Source organism: Xenopus laevis, chromosome 5S (genome assembly GCF_017654675.1).
Source record: "Xenopus laevis strain J_2021 chromosome 5S, Xenopus_laevis_v10.1, whole genome shotgun sequence".
Taxonomy (NCBI): Eukaryota; Metazoa; Chordata; class Amphibia; order Anura; family Pipidae; genus Xenopus; species Xenopus laevis.
In genome coordinates this window covers 32,976,280-32,996,903 of record NC_054380.1, presented here as the reverse complement: position 1 = coordinate 32,996,903, position 20,624 = coordinate 32,976,280, and the positions used below count along the sequence as shown (strand labels likewise).

General features: G+C 37.4%; 1 protein-coding gene across 1 annotated transcript; it reads left to right on the top strand.

Annotated features, from left to right (window-relative positions):
- The first annotated feature begins 9,628 nt into the window (after positions 1-9,628).
- Positions 9,629-12,528, top strand: LOC121394176. The gene is made up of 2 exons (XM_041564378.1): positions 9,629-10,040; positions 11,442-12,528. The coding sequence occupies exons 1-2, from the start codon at positions 9,985-9,987 to the stop codon at positions 12,307-12,309; spliced, it is 924 nt and encodes a 307-aa protein (XP_041420312.1). The 5' UTR covers positions 9,629-9,984; the 3' UTR covers positions 12,310-12,528.
- Positions 12,529-20,624: the final 8,096 nt, after the last annotated feature.

Sequence of the window (20,624 nt, the reverse complement as noted above, 5' to 3'; positions counted from 1 at the left end):
TTAAGGCTGCATATATAATAAAACACCATCCTAGGAGGCAGCACATATAAAGTGGCATCATCCTTGAAGGCAGCACACAATGTAAGTACCATCCTTGAAGGCATCACATAGAAACTATGACTATCCTTGAAGGCATCACATAAAATTTAACACCAGCCTTGCAGGCAGTGCATAGAATGTATGACCATCCTTTAAGGTAGCATGTATAATAAAACACCATCCTAGGAGGCAACACTTATTAATTGACATCATCCTTGTAGGTAGCACATAAAAACTATGACTATCCTTGAAGGCATCACATAAAATTTAACACCAGCCTTGCAGGCAGTGCATAGAATTTATGATCATCCTTTAAGGCAACCAATGTAATAAAACACCATCCTAGGAGGCATCACATATTAAGTGGCATCATCCTTGTAGGCAGTACACAATGTATGACCATCCTTGAATGCATCACATATAATATAACACCAGCCTTGCAGGCAGCACATAGACTATATCACCATCCTTTAAGGCTGCATTTATAATATAACAATAGCCTTACAGGCAGCTTATAGAATGTATGACCATCCTTTAAGGTATCATATATAATAAAACAACATCCTTGTAGGCAGCACATTCAAAATATGACCATCCTTGAAGGCATCACTTATAGAACACCAGCCTTGCAGGCAGTGCATAGAATTTATGATCATCCTTTAAGGCAGCCAATGTAATAAAACACCATCCTAGGAGGCAGCACATATAAATTGGCATCATCCTTGAAGGCAGCACACAATGTAAGTACCATCCTTGAAGGCATCACAAATAATATAACACCAGCCTTGCAGGTAGCACATAGAAAATATGACCATCCTTTAAGGCTGCATATATAATATAAGACCAGCCTTGCAGGCAGCATATATAATGTATGACCATCCTTTAAGGTAGCATGTATAATAAAACACCATCCTAGGAGGTAACACTTATTAATTGACATCATCCTTGTAGGCAGCACATAGAAACTATGACTATCCTTGAAGGTATCACATATAATTCAACACCAGCCTTGCAGGCAGTGCATAGAATTTATGATCATCATTTAAGGCAGCCAATGTAATAAAACACCATCCTAGGAGGCATCACATATTAAGTGGCATCATCCTTGTAGGCAGCGCAATGTATGACCATCCTTGAAGGCATCACATATAATATAACACCAGCCTTTAAGGCTGCAAATATAATATAACACCAGCCTTGGAGGCAGCATATAGAATGTATGACCATCCTTTAAGGGAGCATATATTATAAAACCCCCTCCTAGGAGGCAGCAAATATTAATTGAAATCATCTTTGTAGGAAACAAATACAAAGTATGACCATCCTTGAAGGCATCACATATAATATAACACCAGCCTTGCAGGCAGTGCATAGAATTTATGATCATCCTTTAAGGCAGCCAATGTAATAAAACACCATCCTAGGAGGCAGCACATATAAAGCGGCATCATCCTTGAAGGCAGCACATACAATGTATGACAACCCTTAAGACATTACATATAATATAACACCAGCCTTGCAGGCAGCGCATAAAATATATGATCATTCCTTAAGGCAACCAATGTAATAAAACACCATCCTAGGGGGCAGCACATATTAAGTGGCATCATCCTTGTAGGCAGCACACAATGTATGACCATCCTTGAAGGCATCACATATAATATAACACCAGCCTTGCAGGCAGTACATAGAATATATGATCATCCCTTAAGGCAACCAATGTAATAAAACACCATCCTAGGAGGCAGCACATATTAAGTGGCATCATCCTTGTAGGCAGCACACAATGTATGACCATCCTTGAAGGCATCACATATAATATAACACCAGCCCTGCAGGCAGTGCTTAAAATATATGACCATCCTTTAAGGCAGCCAATGTAATAAAACACCATCCTAGGAGGCAGCACATATTAAGTGGCATCATCCTTGTAGGCAGCACGCAATGTATGTCCATCCTTGAAGGCATGATGTATATAACACCAGCCTTGCAGGCAGCACAAAGTATGTATGACTATCCTTTAAGGCTGTATATATAATGTGACACCATCCTTGCAGGCAGCACATATTACATGACATCATCCTTGCGGGCAGCACATACAATGTATGAAAACCCTTAAGACATCACATATAATATAACACCAGCCTTGCAGGCAGTGCATAAAATATATGACCATCCTCTAAGGCAGCCAATGTAATAAAACACCATCCTAGGAGGCAGCACATATTAAGTGGCATCATCCTTGTAGGCAGCACACACTGTATGACCATCCTTGAAGGCATCACATATAATATAACACCAGCCTTGCAGGCAGTGCATAGAATATATGACCATCCTTTAAGGCTGCATATATAATATAACACCAGCCTTGCAGGCAGCATATAGAATGTATGGCCATCCTTTAAGGTAGCATATATAACAAAGCAACATCCTAGGAGGCAACACTTATTAATTTACATCATCCTTGTAGGCAGCACATAGAAACTATGACTATCCTTGAAGGCATCACATATAATTTAACACCAGCCTTGCAGGCAGTGCATAGAATTTATGATCATTTAAGGCAGCCAATGTAATAAAACATCATCCTAGGAGGCATCACATATTAAGTGGCATCATCCTTGTAGGCAGCACAATGTATGACCATCCTTGAATGCATCACATATAATATAACACCAGCCTTGCAGGCAGCGCATAGAATATATGACCATTCTTTAAGGCTGCATTTATAATATAACAATAGCCTTACAGGCAGCTTATAGAATGTATGACCATCCTTTAAGGTATCATATATAATAAAACAACATCCTTGTAGGCAGCACATTCAAAATATGACCATCCTTGAAGGCATCACTTAACACGAGCCTTGCAGGCAGTGCATAGAATTTATGACCATCCTTTAAGGCAGCCAATGTAATAAAACACCATCCTAGGAGGCAGCACATAATGTATGACTATCCTTGAAGGCATCACATATAATATAAAACCAGCCTTGCAGGCAGGGCATAGAATATATGACCATCCTTGAAGGCATCACAAATAATATAACACCAGCCTTGCAGGCAGCATATAGAATGTATGACCATCCTTTAAGGTAGCATATATTATAAAACACCCTCCTAGGAGGCAGCAAGTATTAATTGAAATCATCCTTGTAGGAAACAAATACAAAGTATGACCATCCTTGAATTCATCACATAATATAACACCAGCATTGCAGGCAGCACATATAAAGTGGCATCATCCTTGTAGGCAGCACACAATGTATGACCATCCTTGAAGGCATCATATATAATATAACACCAGACATGCAGGCAGCACATATAATATATTACCATCCTTTAAGGCTGCATATATAATATAACACCAGCCTTGCAGGCAGCATATAGAATATATGACCATCCTTTAAGGTAGCATATATTATAAAACACCCTCCTATGATGTAGCAAGTATTAATTGACATCATCCTTGTAGGAAACACATACAAAGTATGACCATCCTTGATGGCATCACATATAATATAACACCAGCCTTACAGGCAGCATATAGGATGTATGACCATCCTTTAAAGTAGCATATATAATAAAACAACATCCTAGGAGGCAGCACTTATTAATTGACATCATCCTTGAAGGCATCACTTATATAAACACCAGCCTTGCAGGCAGAGCATTGAATATATTACCATCCTTTAAGGCTGCATATATAATATAACACCAGACTTGCAGGCAGCATATATAATGTATGACCATGCTTTAAGGTAGCATATATAATAACACACCATCCTAGGAGGCAGCACTTATATAACACCAGCCTTGCAGGCAGCACATATGTCATCTGTAGAAATAAGTGAAATCAACTGGACTTGCTGTGTTTTCCATTGATGACCATTCTTTAATGCAGCATATATATTATAACACCATCACAGGAGGCAGCAACTGCTAAGTGACATCATCCTTATGGCAGCTCATGCAATGTATGGCAACCAATGTAACAAAACACCATCCTAGGTGGCAGCACATATTAAGTGACATCATCCTTGTAGGCAGCACACAATGTATGACCATTCTTGAAGACATCACATATAATATAACACCATCCTTACAGGCAGCACATAGAATATATGACCATCCTTTAAAGCTGCATATATAATATAACAGCCATGCAGGCAGCACATAGAGTGTATGACCATCCTTTAAGGCAGCATATATTATAAAATACCTTTCTAGTAAGTGACATCATTCTTGTAGGCAGCACATACCGTGTATGACTACCCTTCAGGCATCACATTTAATATAACATCATTTTTGCAGGCAGCATATAGAATGATTGACCATCCTTTAAGGTAGCATATATAATAAAACACCATCCTAGGAGGCAGCACTTATTAATTGACATCATCTATGTAAGCAATACACACTATGTGACCATTCTTGCAGACAGTACATAGAATATATGAAGCAAATATAATATAACACCATCCTAGGAGGCAGTAAAATCCAACAAGACCGCAAATGCTGAAGGCAGCAAATAGAATATATGACCATTCTTGAAGGCAGCATATAAAATATAACTCCATCATGTGAGGCAGCACACACTAAGTAACACCATTCTGCAGGCAGGAGATGTATGACCATTGTGGAGGATTATGTATATTCTATGTGCTGCCTTAAAATATGATGCTATATATTATGCACAGCCTCCTAGAATGGTGTTAGTTATTGATATATTTGATATGCGTCCTTCAGGGATGGTATTATATTTTATGTGCTGCCAGGCCCGGATTTGTGATGGCACATTTTTGGGGGCAGCATGCCGCTCAGCTGTCAATAGGGAGCACAGGGACGCGTTGTTCCCCAGTGTTCCGGCGCTTTTGCATCTGCGTGCGGTAAGCGGGCACTAGGACCGTGCGGCCTAGGGGCGCCCGCCCAGTAAATCCGGCGCTGTGTGCTGCCTGCCAGCGTGGTCATGTATTGTATGTGCTGACTTGTGATATATATTATTTGATGACTGAAACGATGGTGCTATATTTTATGTTCTGTCTTTTGTATAATTTTTATTGTATGTTTTACCTTTTTATTAGTCATTTATACTTACTATAATCGTGTGCATTGTTTTTATGCAGTAAAATTTATTTTAACAGATGTTTTGTTTTTATTTTTCCAGAAATAATGGATAAGTTTTGGATTAAGGCAATAGAAAGAAAACTTCGTAAAGAAAGCAATAATGTTATTCGGAATATTTATATCCTACAAAATCAGTCTAAGGATGATTTCATATCTAATTATTTGAAAAAACTGTATGATGATGGACTTGGCACATTTTCACATTTTTAAAAAAAAAGGAATGTAAGTTATTTCTTTTGTGAAAGAGGAAACAAACCAAAAGGTTATTCTAAAGGCAGTCCATGTACAACAAGAGCAAACAGTTGTACAGCATATGTAAGTTTTAAATATGTTGCTGAAGGTGTGTTTAGCGGCATTATTGTCCGTTTTCAAGCTGAACATAATGGACATAATGTTGGAAATTCTGAGGAGTGGAGAATGAATAGAACAGACACAGAACTCCTTAAACAGATTTAACAATGGATTTCTGATGGAGAGTCTTCAACCAATATTCTTATGCAGTCTGCTGAATGGTCAAATAAAAGAGGCCATCATGATTTAAAGGATCGTCGTTTCTTTCTTTCACCTGATGACCTGAAAAATCTGAAAAAATCTTATTTGGAAAGCATCTATTTAGATAAATCCGACGCCATAAGTGTTGATTTTTTGGTTAAAAATCAAATCAAAGACACTATATTATACTACCAAGCATTATCCAAATTGTCTGATAATCCTCTTATCATTATTATTATGTCACCATGGCAAGCACAACAATTAATCAACTTTGGTAGTAATATGGTTTTCATGGATGCTACCTATAAAGGTGTGACTGCGTATGGTTTTGCCTTATATGTGCTTTTGGTTAGAAATGATTTTGGCCGGGGTGTGCCAGTCGCCTACTTCATAATAAGTGAGGAAAGCACAGAGATTCTGACTCTTTGTTTGGAGCAAGTCAAACAGAAATGTCCACAATTATCTCCAAGGTAATAAATGTAAACATTTATTAAATGAGACATAGAATCGTATTCACATAAGGTTGCCTTTATAGAACCCATACTGTCAGCCTCTCTCCCTAGTATGATATTCTTCCTTTAAATTCGCAGTGTCCAAAAGGAAGATCAGGATCTATCAGTAGACCTTTAGTTGTTGATCAGTAGATCTCAAGACAACAAACTGCTTGACTAAATCACTCTCCTATTTTATGGTTTTCATTCAGATATTTATTATGTTAAAGTTACACAAGAAATAGTTTTTTTTTAATATAGTAATATGAATTCTCTTATAAATCAATATAATATTTATAGTAAAACTAGGTCTCTATAAAAATATATTGCATAAAACAGCTCATGTGTAAAACCCTGCTTCGTGTAAATTTTCATAATAATATGCTTTTCTAGTAATACTGTATGTGCCATGGGTAATCATAAATAGAAAATTGCCATTTTAAAAATAAGGGTTACCCCCTGGGATCATATGATTATCGGTGCACACAAACATACCAACAAACTATACATGTTAGGTCACATGAGCCAATTAACAGATCTGTCTTTTGATTCAACACTTCTTCCTGTTACAGTTAGAACTGCAGTATTTCTGGTCAGGTGATCTCTGAGGCAGCACACAGAACATCACAAAATGGTGGTTCAAGGAAGGCAAGAGATGCAAAAGGGCAATATTTACTTAGATATATAGGCCAGTTTGGTAGGGTACTTTAAAGGGCAACTAAAGTCTAAAATAGAATAATGTTAGAAATGCTGTATTTTGTATACTAAATATAAACATGAACGTACTGCACCAGCAGCCTAATAACACAAATGATTTATGCTTTCAAAGTTGGCGCAGGGAGCTGTCATCTTGTAACTTTGTTAGACTTTTCTGCAATATCAAGACTCGCACATGCTCAGTGTGGTCTGGGCTTCAGTTGGGAGGTTAAGCTTAGGGTTCGTAATAAATGATCAGAACAGCACAAGTCAAATAATATCTGCCATAGAAGCCAATACAACAAGACTGATTAATAATCAGAATATAAAGACTGTACTGAGTCTCTGGATACAAATCTCTACAGTGAATCCAACAATTCTGATCGAGTTCTAGGAAGTAAGGTGGGGGGCTCCCCCTGCAATTTGAAAATATGATCGTTTACCAGCACAGCAGTTAGGGACTGTCTGACAATTCCTATCCACAGCAGTAAATGAAGGGAGAATGTCACTGCATACAGTCAGGTTTCTTATAAAAACGGTACACATTTTTTAATTAAAGTATATTGGAGATAGGTTTCTTTTTCATTAAAGAAAGTAAAAATGGGATTTTAGTTTTTTGCCTTTTCTTGTCCTTTAATATGCCACTTATATATTAGTATCCATTTTGGGGGTATAGTTTTCCTTAAAGTAATATTTTCCATGAAACAGAATGCCAACTGTGATATGGATGTAGATCATAGTGGGACAACATTGCTAAAAATAGATCCCCATTACTAAAGTATAGGCCTTCCTACTTTTAGTAAATCTGCCCCTAAGTGTTGGTGTTACTGTTCTTTAAATATCCTCATAGTGCAGCAGCGAGCTGCAACATGTAAAATTCATACTACTTTATTATCTCCATTTCTGGACATATTTCACTGAGCAATTCTAATAAAAATGAATACTTCCGAGTCTATCATTATATGATAGTAAAGTTTATGCACCAAAGTAAAACCACAGAGAAAATGTAAAAGTTTAGTATCTTCTATCATTGACATTATTTATTTATTCTTAGTTTTTTAATACTTTGTTTATTTTTATATGTCACAATCTTAGATGCTTCATGGTTGATAAAGATATCAAGGAGGTTAAAGCTATTCAGAAAGTGTTTCCTTATAGTAAAGTCTTACTGTGCTGGTTCCATGTCCTTCAGGTAATGCACCTAAAATATATACTGTTACTCGACACATTAAAGATTAAAACAAAGTTTATATCAGTATGTGTTTTTAGGTATATTCTCTAGTCTTGTGATTGTGTTCTCTCCATAATAGAGTTATAATTTTAAATAAATATAATTATACATTAGGGGAATGTTATCAAAATTGTAATCAATGTCATACATTCTTTAAGCTTTGCAAGCATCAGGCAGATTATATAAAATCTAAATCCTTATGTTTTATGAAATCTTTTTGTGACACAAATCCACGGGTATGGGACCTGTTATCCAGAATGCTCAGGACTTGGATCATGGATCTTTCCATAATTTGGAAAAGGATTAATCATATCTTAGTTTGGATCAAGTACAAGCTACTGTTTTATTATTACAGAGAAAAGGGAAATCCTTTTTAAAAATGTGGATTATTTGGATAAAATGGAGTCTATGGGAGATGACCCTTTAGTAATTCATAGCTTTCTGGATAACAGGTTTCTGGATAACATTTGATCACATGCACATTTTCCACACATACCTTGTTAATAAAAGAATTTAAGTATCCAACGTCTTAAATTCTGTTTCATATTCGCGAAAATTAAGATTAAGATTACGAAGATTAAGATTTCATTCTGATACAGTTTTTTAATTATTGAAAATGTTTTTCTTTTTTAGGCTGTTCATAGATGGTTGTCAAAAAAAACCTGTGGTAACTTAGATCCTTCTGTGCGTCGTGAAGTCTTACAGTTTATGATATCACTTAAAATGTCAAGCAGTGTAAGTTTCTGCCCCCACCCAGGATAATAGTTGTACATGTAATGTAAAATGATTATACAGTATATATTTATTTGTTTTTTTTAAAAGAAAACTAAAATTTATAATGTTATAATAATATAAGTAAATGTTTACTCACTGATTCTGCAAAAGTAAGAAACTGTCAGCTGAATTGCAAATGCTCTCATTACTGTTCTAATAGTAACAATATTTTATATAAAGAATATATTAATAATCTTTACTTTTTGAGGTGTCTTACTCCTAACAACTGTGTGGCAATATATTGTTGTATTGAACATAATGAACATATATACATTATATATATTTTTTCTTTGTTCTACAGTAGGTAAACTCACAGTAAATACTGTTATATTATTATATTATTTTATTTTTTGCATCGTTTACTTTCAGAAAAAAGTATTTCAAGAACATTCTACTGAGATTCTTGAGCGGGTAAAAGCAATCACTGGTAACGATAAAGTTGGTGACTATCTACAGCATCACTGGTTTCCTGTATCTGACATGTGGGCACAATATGGTCGACAGGAGTATCATGAAGAAAGTGAAACCAACAATCTTTCGGAAAGGTAGTTTTGGAATACTGATAAATATTCAAAAATTTCATATTTATAATACAGTCTCTTCAAAACAATGTAGGGTTGCTAGGGTAACTTGGACCCTAGCAACCAGATGGTGGAATTGCAAACTGGAAAGCTGCTGAATAAAAAGATAAATAACTCAAAAACCACAAATAATAAAAAATGAAAACCAACTGCAAATTGCTCTCTACATCATGCTAAAAGTTAAGTCAAAGGAGAACAACCCCTTTAATAAAGACTTGTTTGTATTTTTAACAAATCTGTGGGTGCTGGAGCTTCCTTCTGGTTTTGCTGAACTATAGCTTGACACCCAGGTATTTAATTTTGTTGGTAAGTGCCTCTTTATTCATACACACACACACACCATGGAGGAGCACAACTTTACAGAATGCCATGGCCAATACATATAATATTTTAATTAACCAGTGTAGTTATATTTCAGTCAAAAAGTACTGTCTACATTTACATTATACTGTACATTTGCAACACTAGTACTGTCAAGCTTTAAAACATTGTCTTCCTTTTTTTAAAGATTTTTCCACACTTTGAAATATCAATTTTTGGAAGGAAAAGCAAACATGAGATTAGATATGTTAGTTTGTCTGCTAACTGGCAAAGTTGAGAAATATTACAAGTAAGTACTGTATATGAGCTACATCAATCCATATATAAATGCAGAATGCTATGTCTTTTGGAAAAGTAATCACAAATTGTGTTTGTTACCATTTATTTGGATTAAAACAGAAACATACACAGACCCCATTTACTAAGCCCAGGGAATAGATCAATGGGGTATGCCGTTGCTCTATGATCTCCAAAAAGTAAAGAATACAGAGTCATGCAGATTGTAAACTGCAAAAAGCCTGGGCAATAGATGTTTTTTTGTACTTGCAATGAGGTATATTTATCAAAGAGTGAAGTTAGAGATCATCACAGTCCTCTACAGGCCTGGACTGGGAGTCAAAATAGGCCTTGCCATTGCAAGTACACAGAGGCCCAAACAGCCCTCTACCAGCCCACTATATGGTTACTTTCTATGGAACCATACAGCAGCCCCACTGGCATTTGCAAGAACTGACAGATTGCCAGTCCAGGCCTGGTCCTCTAGAGAGAAATTCCGCCACTCTCTTCATTTCTATGGAGATTCTCAATGGGTGAAAGTGAAAGTTCATCCTTTGATAAATATGCCGTTCAAAATCCCACTGTGGCGATCTCTAACTTTACTCTTTGATAAATATACCTCAATGTCTCCTACACTTAAATGAGGCAACACAGTTTGCTATGTAGCTTTTCATTTTCCTGTTTTGTTCCCTTTCCTCTGTCATACCTATCCAGTTATTTGCCAAAGTTCTTAGTCCTTAATGCAGGGCAGAGTGCAAAAACAGTTGCAACTTGCCATGTTTTCTGTACTTTTCTGCACCATTCCCTTTATTTTATTAAATTGTCTCTGCACTCCAAAATATAGCAGCGATATGGGTTCCCCAATCAATACAGCCACAGTAGGGGGGGGGCATATAGGCACCATAGATGGACAGAGCACAGCATTTCATTAAAGAAGCATTAAAAAGTAAAATCTGCATTTTTGAAGAATATATACTGTAAGTAAGTGGGAAACAAATAAGACCATTACTCTGTTTAAATAAGCTGTCAGGTGACACCTTCTTTGTAATAAGTAACCATGTTCCGAATTGCACAGTCAGTGTGGTGTATTTACTATGCCCCCAGGCAGAAGTGCATGAGCACTAAAGAGTTAATTAGGGTACCCCTGGACAAAGAATTCTGTCCAGTGGAATGTCAGCACCTCACATGTTGGCAGGTACAGGTCAGCCATGCCCTGCCATGGGAAAACAATAGAGTGGGTCCAGTTTTATCAAACATGAAATACATGTTCTCAATAAAACGCATTACCATACTGTAAAATATTTTAAATTCTGTAGTACTGCGTTATCAAGTCAAGAACTACAAAAAACATAAGGTTAATTTTACTCTGTATATTTAACATCATACTGAACAATTTTCGTTCTTTTTTCTTTAGGCATTTAACTGAACTTCACAAGGCTGGCCGTATATCAAGTTCACAAGAAAAGCAGGACATTTTCGGTACAGTGGAGAAAATGATACAGAAAGGACTTGAAGCAAATATTCATCACAAAGGGGAAGGGAATTATTGCATTCCATCTGAGAGTCAACCAGCAAAATATCACAATGTAAATGTAATTTATAACATTTGTGATTGCTGGTTTTCATTGATGGGCAATATTTGCAAACACATTGCATTTGCCAAAACTCTCCTGTCAAGGGAAAACATTTCTTTAGACCAGCTCAGAAAGTCTGAATGTAATTTATTAATAAAAAGAAGAATGTATATCCAGGAAGGAGCAACACTTATTATTAACAGAGATGATGAAATGAGCATAGTCCATAAGAGTAAGTGCTCTTGTAGGACAAACAGTTTTGGAGAGACATGTGTATGCATTATGTTTGCCATTGCTCTAAAAAACTCTACCAGCAAACCAACAAAACATACAGCAGGTACACTTCAAGCTGTAGATGAACTAAAAATGTCCAAACCAGCTATTCCATTTCAAGATACTTTTGAAATTGAAGAAGAATTAGACACTGTTACACCAACTGTCCTATCTACCCAGAATTTGGTTCAAGATTTATATACATGGGTTAATAGCGAGTCTTTTGCTTATAACAAAGCATTACATAACACACTTAAAAAAGCACATGCAATTGTCTTTTCAAACTTTGAAACAAAAAGCAGAAAAAAGAACATTGTTCCCATACGATTTCAAAGAGCTAAACTGAGGGAAAACAAAAATATTCATTCAAGCATTTCTTCTTATAGAAGGAAAAAAAAGAATTATCGTAAAGGGTTTTTTTCTCAAAAGAAATAAAAAGACACTTTGAACTGTAGGATGCTTCCTCAATAATATTGCTAAAAACTGTGTAGTAAACTATATTGTAATAAAATTATTACATTTTATATCAGAAAAAAGTTTTTTTGTTTTGTAAGAGAAATGTTATCTTATGTGTGTCCCAAGTACACATTTCATATGCTGCATTCCTAATTAATAAGGAAAAAGGCAGTAGTAAAATCATCCCATACACCAATTCTCTGCTCTGCTTGCTTGTGGTTTTTAACCTAGTGCATAGTGAGCACCATACTTTTATATCAAAACTTGAGTGAAAAGTGGAAAGAAAACTGTTACAAACTGTCATGTTTGTAGCACTCTGCTTCATGACCAATGTGTAAATAACCTGCAGATGCAGATCATTCTTCTCCAAAACAGACCTTGCATTCCCCACAAGCCTTAATGTTGAGGAAGTAACAAACGTGTAAATAGTCAATGCTTTTGCATTGGCAAAATTCTCCCCTTACAAATTGCTACTGGCATAGGGGAAGATCAAGCCCATTTAAGCCGATGCCTTGGTCTGGAGACATTGACCCTGAGACATTTAGTTATGTAGGAGGTCAACAACCGAGAAAAAACTTGACCAGCGGTAAACAGTTAGGTCCACCATATGGGTTTTACCTTCACTTGGTATGGTGACATCAATTTTATGACCATAAATCGGTAATAAAAAAAACTCGTTTTGCAAAATACATGCATTTGCTTAGATACTAAGTTAATTTGTGAAACAGGTGACCAGGGAATGTGCATTTTTTGTTTATTGTATGTTTGTGAGTGACTATCCTGGCCAGATCAGCTAAGCATCCATTGTATTTTTATTTGGCCTTGGAGTGCTCACACATATTCCCCTTTTTCATATACAGTACTAAATACTGTCACAAGCACAAGGATCAACAACAGACACTTTCTTCAGTTTAAGGCAGTTTATTTACATACAGAGGTGACCATTTCTGCAAATAAAACAAATCCAAAAAATAAATTATGTTCACTGGGTGGTACTTTAACACATTTGATGAGTTCCCTCAATAAACTGGGCCCCTTGTGGACTACCAGCAAAACATAAAATTTGTGGGTCACCCCTGTACTCATGATACTTCCTTTTGGCAGATTGCTCAGCCTCCTGGCTTTACACATTCTCACTGGTCACATCTCCCTCTGTTCTTTACAGCGACAGGTGGCACCCTCAGTCCCTATGGAAGTTCCTAACACAGACAGTTAACCTTCGTGCTCTGTGCCCTATTCAAAGGGACCCTCCTAACACTTAACTATGATTAAATACCATTCCACGGGACAGCCTTCCTGTTGAAGGTAAACATGTGAATGGATTTTCTAGCTTGCCTGTTCCTTTCAGAATAATATAGCTTCTAGGGCCAGATAGCAATATTCTTTCAACAGAGAAACCATTATGGAGACATTAAAGGGAAAACTTAACTTTTTATACATTTCTTTGGTTACTTAAGCACTATATATATATATATATATATACATATATATATATATATATATATATATATATATATATATATATATATAATCCGTAGAAAAAGGTGCACACCAGGATTTTTCAATAAAACTTCAAATTTATTAAATAATTTTAAAACAGGAACCGGCCAACGTTTCGGTCATTCTCTAAGACCTTTATCAAGACCCAGGGTCAGGGTCTTGATAAAGGTCTTAGAGAATGACCGAAACGTTGGCCGGTTCCTGTTTTAAAATTATTTAATAAATTTGAAGTTTTATTGAAAAATCCTGGTGTGCACCTTTTTCTACGGATTCTAGATCATGCAGCTTTTCTAGGGTAGCACCCAGGTATGTGATTTCTATTTTTGAATCTCCATTGGATGGTGTGCGTTAGAACTTCGAATTTATATATATATATATATCCTGCCTTACTGCCAGTTGATCCAGAGGAAGGCAAAAACAACCCCATCCGAAGTCTCTCCAATTTGCCTCAGAGGGGGAATAAATTTATTCCTGACTCCAAAATTGCAATCGGAGGACCAGTCCCTAGATTAACTTGTACTATGAGCTATCTTCAATAGCCCTGTATTCACTCACTTGCTAAACACCATCCAACCCCTTCTTATACCTATCTAATCAGCATGTTCCACTGATTCAGGGAGACAATTCCACATCTTCACAGCTCTCACTGTAAAAAACCCCTTCCCAATATTTAGGCGGAACCGCTTTTCTTCTTGGTGACCTCGTGTCAGCTGGAAATACCTACTGGTAAATAAAGTATTAGAGAGATTATTATATGATCCTCTTATATATTTATACATAGTTATCATATCACCCCTTAAGCGTCTCTTCTCCAGCGTGAACATCCCCAATTTGTCCAGTCTTTCCTCATAGCTAAGATTTTCCCTTTACCAGCTTAGTTGCCCTTCTCTGTACCCTCTCTAATACAATAATGTCCTGTTTGAGTGATGGAGACAAAACTGTACGGCATATTCTAGATGGGGCCTTACCAGTGCTCTATACAGTGGGACCCCTCCTCCCGTGACTCTATGCCCCATTTAATACAACTCAAGACCTTATTTGCCCTTGATGCTGCTCACTGGCATTGCTTGCCACAGAAAAGTTTATTATCTACAAGGACTCCAAGGTCCTTTTCCATAATGGATTTGCCTAGTGCAGTCCCATTAAGGGTATAAGTGGCTTGGATATTTTTACATCCCAGGTGCATGACTTTACATTTATCAACATTGAATCTCATTTGCCACTTAGCTGCCCAGATTGCCAGTTTGTCAAGATCATGTTGCAAGTGCCACATTCTGGATGGAATTAATTGGGCTGGATAATTTTGTGTCATCTGCAAACACTGATATATTACATACAACACCCTCCCCTAAGTCATTAATGAACAAGTTAAATAAAAGTGGACCCAATACTGAGCCCTGGGGGACCCCACTAAGAACCTTACTCCAAGTAGAGAATGTCCCATTAACAACCACCCTCTGTACCCGATCCTGTAGCCAGTTTCCTATCCATGTGCAAATGACTTCATTAAGCCCAACAGACCTCAGTTTAGAAAGCAGTCGTTTGTGGGGCACAGTATCAAACGCTTTGGCAAAATCCAAATCAAATCTACTGCTCCCCCACTGTCCAGCATTTTACTTACCACATCATAAAAAGCAATCAGATTTGTCTGACATGACCTGTCCTCCATAAAGCCATGCAGATTGCTGCTCATAATGACAGTCACTAGGACATGAATGTGATCCCTTAACAAGCCATCAAATAATTTGCCCACCACAGATGTCAAGCTTACTGGCCTATAATTGCCAGGCTGAGATCGTAATCCCTTTTTAAATATTGGAATAACATCAGCTTTTCTCCAATCCATAGGCACCATACCAGATGACTCTGAGAATATCAGAAAGCTCCCTTAGAACCTGGGGGGGGGGGGTGTCTTTGTGAAATTTATTTTTATTACATTGTATAAGTCATTGTATCATGTGTATTTCCTGTGTGCTAAAATAAAGTAGTATAATGGTAAAAAAAAACATCCATAAGAAATTTTTTAAGAGTGAAACAGATTTTTAATAAATATAACGTGTGTACATATACACACAAATATATATTTATGTATATTTATATATATACTGTATATATATATATATATATACAGTATATATACAGAAATTTGTAATATGCAATATCACATATAATCATATTCATGATTATGCAATAACTATTCATTTTAAATACAAAAAAGACTATTTATGATTACATTTTTTCACAGTTTTCAACAGGATGAAATGGTACCAGATAGTAACATTTTTATATGGGCAGAATAACTCATTTGCAATAGGAGTGCAATGGATATGGCTTAACTTCCTTTTAGCTACAAAACATACCAACCGAAAATGACATTTTTAAAGGAGAACTAACCCATAAACAATATGGAAAAAAAACTACATTTTCTATAGTGAACTTATTGCAGGAGGCTAAAGTTTCAGCTTGTCAATAGCAGCAATGATCCAGGACTTCAAACTTGTCACAGGGGGTCACCATCTTGGAAAGTGTCTGTGACACTCACATGCTCAGTGGGCTCTGATTGGCTGTTGAGAAGCTAAGCTTAGGGGTCATCACTAATTATCCAGCAGCAGAAAATGAGGTTCCCCTGCAATATAAGCTGATGCTACAGGTTTGCTGATTATTCAATTCTGATGCTAACTGCACTGGTTTCTGTGCTGCCATGTAGTAATTATCTGTATTAATTACTAATCAGCTTTATACTGTGACATTTATATTATATGTGTACTGTATATTGTGAGTGGGTCCCTAAGCTCAGTAAGTGACAGCAGCACAGAGCATGTGCAGTGAATCAGCAGAAAAGAAGATGGGGAGCTACTGGGGCATCTTTGGAGACACAGATCTTTACTGCTAAACGGCTGTGGTTGCCTTGGGCTGGTACAGAAGCACAAAACATAATGTACAACATTTCTGCCTACTTCTTTAGTTAGGCTTAGTTATCCTTTAACGAGAGTGCTTTGTCAAATATTGCTGCAACAATATCTATGACAGCAAAGCCCATTCCATGTGTTGCAGTGTTGAACATCTCTGATTCTGCCTTAATTTCTTCTTTGATAGAAGAGAGTTGTTTCCTGTATAATACAAATACAGATTCAAACAGATGCAGAATGAGGATTAACACATCACATATTATATTATATTTTATTAAATTAAATCGGGATGAAAAAATGAAAAGTACACAATGATGGTAGTGTACAATGGCAAAAACATGGTTAAAGTGATGACACAAAAAACTCTTCAAAATATTAATGTACATTTAGGGGGTTGTTTATTAAAGTTTGAACAGTAAAATATTGTAATATTTGAGTTCTTTTTCACTAAAATATTTAGAGGAAAAAAAACTTTTTTGAATTTATCAAGCTTTATTATACCATGATGCTGCAAAAAGACAGAATTTCAAAATCTTGCATGTTAGACCTGCCGAGGGCCTGTATAAGTAGATGAGAGAGGTACCTTCCCCAAAATGAAGTTATCGGGGTGTTCAACAGGAAAACAACATTATTAATGATAAAAATTTGACATAGGAATAGAATACTCCAAACAAGTTACTGTAACATATCTGACGGAAAATGGAGAGCCTCAATCCAGGGAGGGAAGCCCTGTGTCCCTCAAGCGACTGAAGAGAAAGAGATTTAACGGTGAGTATCACAAAATCTCCTTTTCTCCCGGTCTGGCTTGATGCACCTTTCTGGCGAAGCGAGTGTCAGAGGCCGTAAAGGTATCGAAATGGTAAAATTTTGCAAAAGAATTAAACCGAAGTCCACGTGGCTGCCTTACACAGCTGTTCGGCTGATGCCTGATTTCTGAACGCCCAGGACGTACTCATCCCTCCGGTAGAATGGGCTGTGTAGGCTCGTTGAATAGCTTGCTTGATCCAACGGGAGATAGTAGGTTTAGAAGCCCGAGAACCCTTTTGAGGTTCGGAAGGCAGAATGAACAGAGCATTGGTCTTGCAAATGTCCTTATCTCTGTGGATATAGAATTTCAACACTCTGACGGGATCCAGAGCATGTAGGGCCACCTCCTTGGGATTTGACGGCAAAGGACAGAAGGTAGGATTTGTTATTTCTTGATTCAAATGAAAATCCAAGACCACCTTAGGAAGGAAGGAGGGAATGGTTCTGAGAACCACTCTGTCGTGATTAAAAACTAGGAAGGGTGGCTTGCAGGATAATGCATTTAGCTCTGAAACCTGTCTTGCTGAGGCAATTGCTAGAAGGAATACTGTCTTCCAAGTAAGCCATTGAAGGAGCACTGACCCCAGTGGTTCGAAAGGTGGATGTTGAAGTGCCCCAAACACTAGCGTGAGGTCCCAGATAGGAGTTGGTGGGCGTATTGGGGGGGCTATATGTGCAACCCCTTGCATGAAAGTCTTTACATCAGGTAACAAGGCTAGGTGCTTCTGAAAGAGAACTGAAAGAGCGGAGGTCTGGGACTTGAGAGAACCTAGAGACATACCCATGGATAATCCCTCATGGAGAAACTCGAGTATGTTGGGAACCAAAAATGTCCTGAAGGTCTTCATATTACGGGTGCACCATTGACGGTAGGTAGCCCAGACTCGATGATAAGTCTTGGCGGAGACTGGCTTTCTCGCTGCACACATATGGGCAAATTTACAAAATTCGAGTGAAGAATTCGAATGGTTAAAATTCGAATTTCGAATGCAACTTTTTGTCAACTTTTTGAAAATTCGACCATCGAATTTGAAAACTCGACCATCGAATAGTGATCGTTCGATCGATTCGAACGATTCGAGTAATTCGAACGTTCGAATTTAAAATCATTCGACCATTCGATAGTCGAAGTACTTCCCCTTTAAAAATCGTTCGACCATTTAATTCGCCAGATAAAACCTACCGAATTGCATTGTAAGCCTATGGGGACCTTCCATAGTCTTTTGGGAAAAGTTTTTTGATCGAACGGTTTTCATTCGATCGAATTCCCAAAATCGCTCGATTCGAACGATTTTGGCGTTTGATCGAATGAAAACCGTTCGATCGATGGAACGATTTCCATTCGATCGTTCCATCGATCGAATAGCGCTAAAATCGTTCCAATTCGCTAGTCGAATTCGAACGAGCGCTATTCCCCCCCTCGACGGTCGAATTTCGAGTGTTTAGACCACTCGAAATTCGACCTTTAGTAAATCTGCCCCATAGTGTGAGCTACGGCCCTGGAAAAACCCTTTTGTGTTAGGATGTGCGTCTCAAGAGCCATGCCGTCAAGTTCAGGTATGGTGGATTTGGATGTTGAATTGGACCCTGGGTTAGAAGATCTGGAAGGAGAGGTAGTGTCCAGGTTTCTGCTACTGACAGGTTGATCAGGTCTGTGAACAAGGAGCGAGGAGGCCACCTTGGAGCTATGAGAATGAGGGTTGTCTGTGTAGTCTATAACCGTCTGATTATCCTTGGCAGTAGTGGAAGAGGAGGAAAAGCATGCGCCAAATGAAATTGCCAATCCGCTGTTAGGGCATCAACATCTAGACCTAAGGGATCTCTGTATCGAGCTAGAAACCTTTCCACTTTTCGAAGTGGGGTGCACAGAGGGTGCCCCACCTCTGTGTTATTTTGTGGAACATGTCGTGGTTTAGTGACTGCTTAGAAAGTCCGCTTCCCAACTTCAGGAGCCCCGGAATGTATATGGCTGAAAGAATGACCTATGTATGTATGTGTAACTTTATTTGTAAAGTGGTGTTGAGGAGCAGTGCATAAAAGTACAATATATATTTATATAAAAGTACACATGGGGGAGACAGATTACATACAGTGTAATAAATATACACAGAATCATATGACAAGGAGTTTTAAGTGCTATGTGGTAAGAGACATAGGGGCAAATTCACTAAAGAGTGAAGTACCGCCACTAGAGTGAAATTCCGCCACTCTCCATTCATTTCTATGGGATTTGAAAGGTGTATTTATCAATGGGTGAAGTGAAAGTTCACCCTTTGATAAATACGCCTTTAAAAATCCCATAGAAATGAATGGAGAGTGGCGGAATTTCACTCTAGTGGCGGAACTTCACTAATGACTTCACTCTTTGATGAATCTGCCCCATAGTGGGAAGGAGGTCCCTGCCATGTTGCGCTTATAGTCTAAGTGGATGGGAGGCTAACATACAGGTACAAATTGGGAAGGAAGGATTTTATATGCTATCCTTTGCCTGACAGGCAGCCACGCCAAGGATATAAGATGGGGTTGAGCAGATTCTCTTTTAGGAGACAGCAGAAGGATCCTTATAGCAAAGTTTATAAAAAAGAAGTTTAAAAAAGAGGTTTGAATAGTAACCCTCGAAACAGTCTTTTGAGGGCACGGGAATGATCACCTGAGATAGGTTAGATTAAGGTAGGGCAGTGGGTGGGTACTTGACAGGGGCTGAGCAAAATCAAAGGTTGCCTTTGTCATGAAGAGGAAGTGAAAAAATGGATATATAAATAGCAGATGATTGTGGCAGATATGTTTGCTGTTTTCACAGGTAATGCTGCAATACTTGTATACTCTTAAATACTGAAAAGCCTGGACCAATGGTCTTATTGAGCTGCATAACAACCAGGTGCATATAAAACATAAGCAAAAAGTTAATATTGATGTATACGTGTTACAAATTGAAAATTATTTATCCCCATACCTGCATTCTTTGTTAACTAAGTGCTGTTGCGTTTTATCTTCAGGTTCACTTTTTGAAGCGTTTTTGAATGAAATAAATCTGGCAGCAAGTATAGAAAAATCGTCAGCTAAAGCAGATGCTTCCCC

What these genes read in the sequence shown, in the direction of transcription:
- LOC121394176 (XM_041564378.1), top strand. Translation starts at nt 9,985, where the DNA reads ATGAGATTAGATATGTTAGTTTGTCTGCTAACTGGCAAAGTTGAGAAA. An exon ending in AAAGTTGAGAAATATTACAA is followed by an intron (nt 10,041 to 11,441) that starts GTAAGTACTGTA and finishes TTTTTTCTTTAG; the next exon opens with GCATTTAACTGAACTTCACA.